The sequence below is a fragment of the Anomaloglossus baeobatrachus genome, chromosome 6 (genome assembly GCF_048569485.1).
Source record: "Anomaloglossus baeobatrachus isolate aAnoBae1 chromosome 6, aAnoBae1.hap1, whole genome shotgun sequence".
Lineage (NCBI taxonomy): Eukaryota > Metazoa > Chordata > Amphibia > Anura > Aromobatidae > Anomaloglossus > Anomaloglossus baeobatrachus.
Genome location: NC_134358.1, coordinates 7361191 through 7371698, shown reverse-complemented (window position 1 = coordinate 7371698; position 10508 = coordinate 7361191). Strand labels below are relative to the sequence as shown.

Below are 10508 nucleotides of genomic sequence, written 5' to 3'. Positions count from 1 at the left end.
CTGAGGATTATTGCAGGTTGTGGACTTGTCGGAAGTGGTGGGTCTTCAGGTTCCAGGGTGAATGAAGAAAAGAGAAAAGTAAATCCCCTCAGTATTCGGTGACCGCTCGTCTCCTCCATCCTCAGTATTCAGTGACCGTCCGTCTCCTCCGTCCTCAGTATTCAGTGACTGCGCGTCTCCTCCGTCCTTAGTATTCGGTGACCGCCTGTCTCCTTTGTGCTCAGTATTCAGTGACCGCCCGTCTCCTCCATCCTCAGTATTCAGTGACCTCCCGTCTCCTCCATCCTCAGTATTCAGTGACCTCCCGTCTCCTCCATCCTCAGTATTCAGTGACCTCCCGTCTCCTCCATCCTCAGTATTCAGTGACCGCCCGTCTCCTCCGTCCTCAGTATTCAGTGACCTCCCGTCTCCTCCGTCCTCAGTATTCAGTGCCCGCCCGTCTCCTCCGTCCTAAGTATTCAGTGACCGCCCGTCTCCTCCGTCCTCAGTATTCAGTGACCGCCCGTCTCCTCCATCCTCAGTATCCGCTGACCGCCCGTCTCCTCCGTCCTCAGTATTCAGTGACCGCCCGTCTCCTCCGTCCTCAGTATTCAGTGACCGCCCGTCTCCTCCGTCCTCAGTTTCCGCTGACCGTCCGTCTCCTCCATCCTTAGTATTTTTAGTGACCGCCGGCTCCGCCGTCCTCAGTATTCAGTGACCGCCCGTCTCCTCCGTCCTCAGTATCCGCTGACCGTCCGTCTCCTCCGTCCTTAGTATTTTTAGTGACCGCCGGCTCCGCCGTCCTCAGTATTCAGTGACCGCCCGTCTCCTCCATCCTCAGTATCCAGTGATCGTCCGTCTCCTCCGTCCTCAGTATTCAGTGACCGTCCGTCTCCTCCGTCCTTAGTATTCAGTGACCGCCCGTCTCCTCCGTCCTCAGTATTCAGTGACCGCCCGTCTCCTCCGTCCTCAGTATTCAGTGACCGCCCGTCTCCTCTGTCCTCAGTATTCAGTGACCGCCCGTCTCCTCCATCCTCAGTATTCAGTGACCGTCCGTCTCCTCCGTCCTTAGTATTCAGTGACCGCCCGTCTCCTCCGTCCTTAGTATTCAGTGACCGCCCGTCTCCTCTGTCCTAAGTATTCAGTGACCGCCCGTCTCCTCTGTTCTCAGTATTCAGTGACCGCCCGTCTCCTCCGTCCTCAGTATTCAATCGCTGCCCGTCTCCTCCATCCTCAGTATCCGCTGACCGTCCGTCTCCTCCGTCCTTAGTATTTTTAGTGACCGCCGGCTCCGCCGTCCTCAGTATTTGGTGTCTAATTGCCAGCAAATGTATTTTGTGGCCCCAATATCCAGCCAATTTCACTAGACTGAGGTGTGGTGGAGGTGATGGTCCGGCCTCACAGGGCCCAGATCGCACATCATCAGTGATGGACATTTTGTGGGCATACCGTGCGCATGGATATAATTTCCAATCACTGATATAATCCCAGACGGAGCAAAGATTTAATTGATGAACGCACAGGTTTTACGGTGTCTTTTCTCACCATACATCAATGTCCTCAGCGCCTTCTCCTCTATAACATGGTGCCTGCATTTCCATGGTGAGAGGCTGGAATGGAGGACAAGCTGATGCAGAGAGATGGGGCACACCGGACAGGATAACATTTTGTGACATTGTTGTGGTCTCCAGGGCACGGTTGGTCTTGCCATGTTGACCTATTCTGCAGTTGCTGACACTATCACCAGTGGTCGTCCTGCGCCCCTGTGCCCAGAGACGTGGATCTGTGCTTCACATCTTATGTTGTCCCCTTTAGAGCCGCTTCGTTCTCCGTACATGCGCCTCCGTCACTAGATCCCTCCCGTCTGATCCAACGTTCTCCTATTCTCGTCCTTCGCTCATTGGAGCTTGGGTGGTCAGATAGGACCCCGCTTCACGCCTAACATGGATTATTGGCATTTAGACCCCGAACATGCTTAATCTCTGGAGGAAGGCACCTTCAGGTGGACATTTCTCAGGACTGATTTTAGTCCCCCTACCACTGATGTATCCCAAGGTAGGGGGGAAACGTATTGGGACATTGAATATATGGAGGAGATATATTCTGGCATGGTAGACTCTCCTCATGGACCCTTACGGAGCTACCACTTTGTGCCCCTGTTAAGGGCCATTCATTTCTTACCTATCATGGTGTTTATTTATTTACTACCCTAGTTATTGTCCTGTGTTGGGCACTTTTTGGTTTTCCGTGTATACCCCTCTTTGAATATCAGTGGGTGGACTTATTGAGGTTTTTACCTTACGAATGTTACACGGTTTTTGTTTGTATGCACTCTGACTTTTTATTGAGGATTTTTGGTGGAGGGTACAAACCTAGTGGCAGGGTAGGGGCTAATAGGGACAGCCGCTGAGGAACGGGGCGCCGAACAAGTTAGGGTGGTCTAACCTCCGTTGTTAGGCAGTGGTAAGTGTGGGGCTGGGCCCATGATCTACACATCGTGACTGGACTGCCTATACCCTAATCCTCACAGGTCACCACTGATCTCTAACCCTACCGTAGGTGGTCCTCTGAGCTACCCTGGTGTACACTGTACACACCACTTTTTTGTTGCCTGGATTGCTTGCTTGGGATTTTAGCATAATTATTTATTAAAGGTTTATCTATTTTAGAGGGGTTTTCTTTTTTTGTTTAGGTTTGCATATTTTACCTCTAATACATCCAATATTTTGTTGGTCAGTTTATCCTCGTCCTATCCCCTGAATGACCGACCAAGAATGGACAAGGACCGGATTGACATCACCAAGAGATTACTGAACGTCACCTTGGAGATCATCTTCCTTCTGACCGGAGAGGTGAACTCTTCCATATATTCTATCATCTTTATAGAGTCAGACATCGGGAAGGTAAAATACAAAGTAGGAAGGACCAGGACCGATCCCGGGTCCTCAATAACGGTGTCCTCAATAACGGAGCCTAACAGCAGAGCCATGAAGACCAGTCATTAATATGGCCAGCTAGGTATCAATAGTAACGCATAGTAGCAGCAATGACCGGTAAACAGCGGGATGTGATGAAGGTGGAACTCTTCCACGACGTGGCGGGGGTTAGCGGTGATATTTTCAGGATTCGTTTGTAGTTTGTCAAGGCCAGATTGTGTGGAAGGAGGCAGAGTATGATCCTCTAGAAAGGTCTCTGTGACGTCTCTGTCCATACACAGGTCTATACCATAGTGAAGAAGACGTCAGGTGACTGTGTGACTCCCGGCAGCCATGAGTCAGGAGGGCGGAGGAGGAGGCGGAGCTCCATTGCAGCCCCTCCCCTTCACTCACTGATACATGAGAAGAGCCATACGAAGATCCTAGAACTCACCAACAAGATGACCGAGCTGCTGACCGGAGAGGTGGGAATGCTGGGACATTATACAGGACCGGCACTGGAGGATTCTGGGTAATGACGCTATCATTGTGTGTTGTCAGGTTCCTGTAAGGTGTCAGGACATCACCGTCTATTTCTCCTTGGAGGAGTGGGAGTATCTGGAAGGACACAAGGATCTGTACGAGGAGGTGATGATGGAGAGCGACCGGCCCCCGACATCACAAGGTAAGAGGAGGTGTAAACTTGAGGCTTTTTGCTCATTGCGGTGGACACTCGCTGGCGCGAGGATTTTGAGGTTTACAGTAGATGTGACATCATTACTGACCGGGGCAGATACAAAGCGCAGGACTGGGGAAGATCAGCAACACCGGGAATTAGTATATTAACCTGACAGAAGCCGATCACGAGAGACGTGATTCCCGGAAAACCACTTTATTAACAATAATTGCTATAAAATTCACCAGTAATGCAGGAAGCCCCGCCATTAGTTATTTGTTTTTGTATTTTGAGGGTCGGTGTGACACCTCTTTTGTAAAGACCTCATCCTCTCTATATAGAAAGGTGACAGTGGGCAACACAATCCTTCACGCCTGCAGATGTCATCCCATACACTATACCAGGGCAATACCAGGGCGCAAAACGATTACAAAATACGCACTCCAATCCAAAAGATAAAGTGATGGACAAAGCAGCAAATGTGTCCAAGAGATGATGGGAAAATCAACATAAATCACAAAATGACAGTCTTGATGAATCGGGACCAAAATGTAGAATTGGTGGAGGAAGGTGAACTACATGGACCTAGGTCTTATTACAACCTATGTAACTATGTCACTAAGGAACTGAGTTTAGATATTTATTTTTTCTTTAAAAAATATTGTGATGACTTGCTGCTGCTTCCTTGTGCATAAAGAATGAAGGAAAGAAAAAGTGTAGCTAAAGTGCAGCAGCTCCAGCTATGCTAATCACTGGTCAGTCACTGGCACCGGCTCCTTCCCTATCGCTCGATTCCTATCAGCTGAATCTCTATTATTCGCAGACTGTGACACTAATCTTCTTCGCTGCTGCAATTTTACAACACTCTTACTTTCTGGAGTATTTCTCCAATGTTTTAGGGCTTTCTCTCTCTCTGAGCTGAGCGCCCTGGTATTCTCTCACGATCCTGAATCACCCTAATATAGCTGCTGCATTCACTACTTCGACTTTTATACAGGCTTCCATAGTCCCTCCTGATTGGCTGTGCTATACCATGTGATGTGATATCTGCAAGACATTATAGAGGAAGCTGAGCCTGAGGCCGTGTCAGCCTCCGGTGTTGGATACAATTTTCTGCATTGGGTATAATGGAGGCAAATTTTTTTTTTTTGGTGATTCGCGCTGAAGACAACTGATGATGAGACACTAGTCGCCTCCATATGTTTGTGCTATTACAGCACTCCTGGCCCCATATGAGACGCAGTCACCTGTCAGTTGGCTTTGTGGCGGATATTCCTATTTTCTTTAATGTTTACGGTGTCGTCAGGGCCTCAGGGAAAAAAAATTACCGGTAAATGGAATCACATCTATTTCTTCTTTTCCTAATGTCTCCGACAGTTGAATCCAGTGGAATAAACCCACCAGAGAGAAGTCCCCGTCCTCTGTATCCCCAGGACCCACCAGAGAGAAGTCCCCGTCCTCTGTATCCCCAGGACCCACCAGAGAGATGTCCCCGTCCTCTGTATCCCCAGGACCCACCAGAGAGATGTCCCCGTCCTCTGCATCCCCAGGACCCACCAGAGAGAAGTCCCCGTCCTCTGTATCCCCAGAACCCACCAGAGAGATGTCCCCGTCCTCTGTATCCCCAGAACCCACCAGAGAGATGTCCCCGTCCTCTGTATCCCCAGAACCCACCAGAGAGATGTCCCCGTCCTCTGTATCCCCAGGACCCACCAGAGAGATGTCCCCGTCCTCTGCATCCCCAGGACCCACCAGAGAGAAGTCCCCGTCCTCTGTATCCCCAGAACCCACCAGAGAGATGTCCCCGTCCTCTGTATCCCCAGAACCCACCAGAGAGATGTCCCCGTCCTCTGTATCCCCAGAACCCACCAGAGAGATGTCCCCGTCCTCTGTATCCCCAGGACCCACCAGAGAGCTGTCCCCGTCCTCTGTATCCCCAGAACCCACCAGAGAGATGTCCCCGTCCTCTGTATCCCCAGGACCGGCCAGAGAGATGTCCCCGTCCTCTGTATCCCCAGAACCCACCAGAGAGATGTCCCCGTCCTCTGTATCCCCAGGACCGGCCAGAGAAGACTCACGACGTCCCAGAGAATCACCAGGTAGATGGCGCTGAGCTCTACACCAAATCTTTAGATTGACGTGAGGACATTTTCCTCCTGCGGTCATATAATTTTGGTGGTATCTTATTGTACTGAATCTTTGCATTGTGACATTAGGGGGAAGATCGGACTATTGTTAAGGTGGAGGTTAAGGCAGAAGAACAAGAGGAGGGGATACGGGGCGATCCACTGAGTGACGAAGAAGAGGAGCTTCAAGAAGGTTTTCCCGCAGGTCTGTAATAATGAATTTAGAAAGGGAATTCATAGTTTTCGTAAGTTTCATAAGTTCTATCATAGTGCTACACTAATTTAGCCGTTCAGGCAAATGTCTAATTTATCTGGATTACCCTGAAAGAGAAAAAAACAGCAATAACACAGATCCCAGAGATCTATAAATTATAAAAAGTATTAAACACGTCGTTAAAATGTATTTAATCCTTCATACAAAAGCCTTTGTTGGTGCTAAAGCTTCCAGACACCTCCTTTGTGGAGACACTAGTCACCTGCATTGCTCAGGTGGATTTTGGTCCATTCTTCCGCACACACTCGTCACATCCTGTATGGAGACACTAGTCACCTGCATTGCTCAGGTGGATTTTGGCCCATTCTTCTGCACACACTCCTCACATCCTGTATGGAGACACTAGTCACCTGCATTGCTCAGGTGGATTTTGGTCCATTCTTCCGCACACACTCGTCACATCCTGTATGGAGACACTAGTCACCTGCATTGCTCAGGTGGATTTTGGCCCATTCTTCTGCACACACTCCTCACATCCTGTAAAGAGACACTAGTCGCCTGCATTGCTCAGGTGGATTTTGGCCCATTCTTCAGCACACACTCCTCACATCCTGTATGGAGACACTAGTCGCCTGCATTGCTCAGGTGGATTTTGGCCCATTCTTCCGCACACACACTCCTGCTGCCTCATCTACTCCTATAAGGCAGTTAGATCAGGACAAAGCGCCCACCGGTCAGGCCAAGGTGTGTGATTTGAGCACGGTTCATGTTTCATAGATGTTGAATTTGTCCTAAGACTAATATAACACATGTAATTTCTTATACAGTTTGATTTGCACATTCTTGTCAATCCATAACTGGCTTTGCTCAACTGCATTGGTAACATATGCATTTGTGTTTCCAGTCTTAAAGGGAATCTGTCAGCAGGTTTTTGCTATTTCATCTGAGAGCAGCATGTTGTAGGCAAAGAGATTCTGAAACTAACCATGTTTAACTTAGATTACTGGGTGCAGCCGTTCTGACATTATCTAAGAGTTGAGTTCACGGAGCTGGGAACTGTCCCGCCCACAACAGCCTCCTCTCTATAGAGGAAGAAGTATTACTCCTTCCTTGATATTTCTTATTCCTTTTTGAATACACGTCTGGCTTTAAGAAAAAACAAACATGAGTCTAGGGTTAGAAAGCTTTGGATTACACTGTAAAGGGGATCTGTCAGTAAGGTCAGTAATATGTTTGTTTTAGCAGCCAGACCCTTATCATTGATGTGGCTGGCTAGTGCCTAGTTGTCTGGCTCAGCTGCTGTGATTTACACCTCACAGTCAATGTACAATCTTTATACAATTGCTTCTGGCTTTAGATTAAAAAACAAACATGCATCAAAACTGCTTGTGTGTTTCCTGCCTAATAATAATGTTATATATTCATCTTTGTGATTTAGAAAAAAAAAAAATCCATAATAATTTTTTATTCTACAGAAAATGACGAGAAAGACTTCATCATACCACGAAGTTATAAAGTAGAAGATGAAGATGTCATGCCGCGCTCCTCAGAGGGAAACCTCATTACCTTTAATGCACATCCGGGACTTCACAGTACAGATCCCTCATATAATCCCCCAAATCACGAGGTTTCTACTTGTGACCGATCAAAGCTTCTTACGACAAGTACAGATCAGGAAGAGGAGAAGTCATTTCAATTTGGAGAATATGGAAAACTGTTTACAAAAAGCTCGGATCTGTTTACGCACAGAATTCATGCAGGGGAAAAGAAAAACTCTTTTTCAGAATGTGGTAAAAACTTTACTCAAAGCCCCGGCCTTTATCAACATATATTAAGTGAGACAGGAAAAAAAACATACTCATGTTCAGAATGTGGGAAAAATTTTGACTATAAATCAGCACTTATTCAACATGAGAGAAGGCACACGGGGGAGAGGCCATTCTCCTGTTCAGAATGCGGAAAATGTTTTACCAAGAAATCAAGCCTCACTCAACATGAGAGAATTCACACAGGAGAGAAGCCATATTCATGTTTAGAATGTGGGAAATGCTTTACAAATAAATCAAGTCTTGATACCCATGAGAGAATTCACACAGGCGAGGTGCCGTATTCATGTTCTGTATGTGGGAAAAGTCACACAGTGGTGAAGCCTTTTTCATGTTCACGCTGTTCAAAATGTTTTACAAAAAAAGCAAATCTAGTTAGACATGAGAGAAGTCACACAGGTGAAAAGCTTTATTCATGTTCAGAATGTGGGAAATGCTTTCAAGATAAATCAGGTCTTGTTGTTCATGAGAGAATTCACACAGGAGAGAATCTATTTCCATGTCCAGAATGTGGGAAATGTTTTACAAAGAAATCAGAACTTGTTACACATGAGAGAATACACACAGGAGAGAAGCCATATTCCTGTTCAGAATGTGGGAAATGCTTTTCCGTTAAATCAAGTCTTGTTACACATCAGAGAAGTCACACGGGAGAGAAGCCGCATTCCTGTTCAGTATGTGGAAAGGGCTTTGCAAATAAATCAGGTCTAGTAACACATAGGAGAATTCACACTGGAGAGAAGCCATATTCGTGTTCATATTGTGGGAGATGCTTTGCAGATAAATCAAGTCATGTTAAACATATGAGAGGTCACACTGGAGAGAAGCCGTATTCGTGTTCAGTATGTGGCAGGTGTTTTACAAATAAATCATGCCTTGTAACACATGAGAGAATCCACACAGGAGAGAAGCCATTTTCATGTTCCGAATGTGGGAAATGTTTTACAAATAAATCTGATCTTATAAAACATCAGAGAATTCACACAGGAGAGAAGCCGTACTCTTGTTCAATATGTGGGAAATGCTTCACAGATAAATCGGGTCAAATTAAACATGAGAGAAGTCACACAGAAGAGAAGTTATTTTGATCTGTATGTGGAGAATGTTTTACAAGAAAATCAAATTTTTTAAACTTGTCAGCAATTCCACAGAGGATAAACAATATTTTTGTTGGTTTTGCGGGCAGTGCAATCAGAATAAAACACATTTATGAGATCAGTTAATTCATAGAAGTGAAAAAAGTCAATTACAATGTTTATTTTTTTAAATGGAATGAGACTGGATCTGGCAAACAAAGAACTGAGGTCAGCTGTGATCAGGATCCAAGGAGGAAAGGTTTTGTGGCTATAAGGAAGAAAAGAAAACTCTTATTTACTTTCAAACTCATGAAGCTGAATTGTCCCAAAGAACCTTGATGGTTACTATTGTATTCATTACTTTACTGCAATAGTAAAAGAAATATGAGGATGCCCTCCATGTATACTTTGTACTTTTTTTAACTTATGGGAACATCAATAATTACCGTATTTTTTGAATTCTAAGACGCACTTTTCCTCCCAAAAATTAGGGAGGAAAATGAGGGGTGCGTCTAAAATCCGAATATAGCTTACCAGGATGTAGAGAATTGGCGTGGGAGGCTGTCTGTGCAGGCGGCCGGCTGCCTCTCTGTGCGGGCAGGCGGCCGGCTGCCTCTCTGTGCGGGCAGGCGGCCGGCTGCCTCTCTGTGCGGGCAGGCGGCCGGCTGCCTCTCTGTGCGGGCAGGCGGCCGGCTGCCTCTCTGTGCGGGCAAGCGGCCGGCTGCCTCTCTGTGCGGGCAAGCGGCCGGCTGCCTCTCTGTGCGGGCAAGCGGCCGGCTGCCTCTCTGTGCGGGCAAGCGGCCGGCTGCCTCTCTGTGCGGGCAAGCAGCCGGATGCCTCTCTGTGCGGGCAAGCGGCCGGATGCCTCCCTGTGCGGGCAGGTGGTTGGCTGCCTCTCTGTGCGGGCAGGCGGCCGGCTACCTCTCTGCATATAACTGAATAGGATAACTGAAGTGAGCACTAATATATATATATATATATATATATATATGAGTGCAAGCCAAAACTTACATACTATAGGAGGATAAGGCTGCACATCAAACTTAGATAATGGTATAATGCCTCAAGCATATGGAAAAATATTGGAATATACAATGAAAAATGCTACTTGCTAATTTGAACATGTGAACAATGAAATGCATACCTGCCATGAATATTAGGAAAAAGGAGATATTTAGCAATCGCATTGATCAATGTAACTGAGCCCCAAGACCTCGTCAAGGTATATCTCTATATTGGGGTCCCTAGCTCTGTGACCCTAACTGTGTGTCATCTCATTGCAATTAAAAACTGCTGTGGGTGGAGAGGGGTAACTAAGGACTTTCTTATATAGGAGATGGAAAAAACATGGCCGAAAGGGGCGGAGCTGTGTTCACATTCAGAAAAAAACTACATATAACTGAATAGGATAACTGAAGTGAGCACTAATATATATATATATATATATATATATATATATATATATATATATATATATATATATATATATATAATATGAGTGCAAGCCAAAACTTACATACTATAGGAGGATAAGCCGACATGCTGGCTCTCTGTGCGGGTAGGCGGCCGACATGCTGCCTCTCTGTGCGGGTAGGCGGCCGACATGCTGCCTCTCTGTGCAGGCAGCCGGCTGGCTTGCGGGCTGCGGAGGCTGTTCTGGTAGCGGAATCTGCGGTGGCTGTGTGGCAGGTGTTCC

At 46.7% G+C, this 10508-nt stretch overlaps 1 protein-coding gene across 1 annotated transcript in view; it reads left to right on the top strand.

Annotated features, from left to right (window-relative positions):
* Positions 1-9383, top strand: part of LOC142316915 (uncharacterized) — a 101342-nt gene extending 91959 nt beyond the window's left edge. The window contains exon 10 of the mRNA XM_075352691.1: positions 7809-9383. Coding sequence (XP_075208806.1) covers positions 7809-8824 — 1016 coding nt within the window. The 3' untranslated portion in view covers positions 8825-9383. The remainder of the gene's footprint in view (positions 1-7808) is intronic.
* Positions 9384-10508: the final 1125 nt, after the last annotated feature.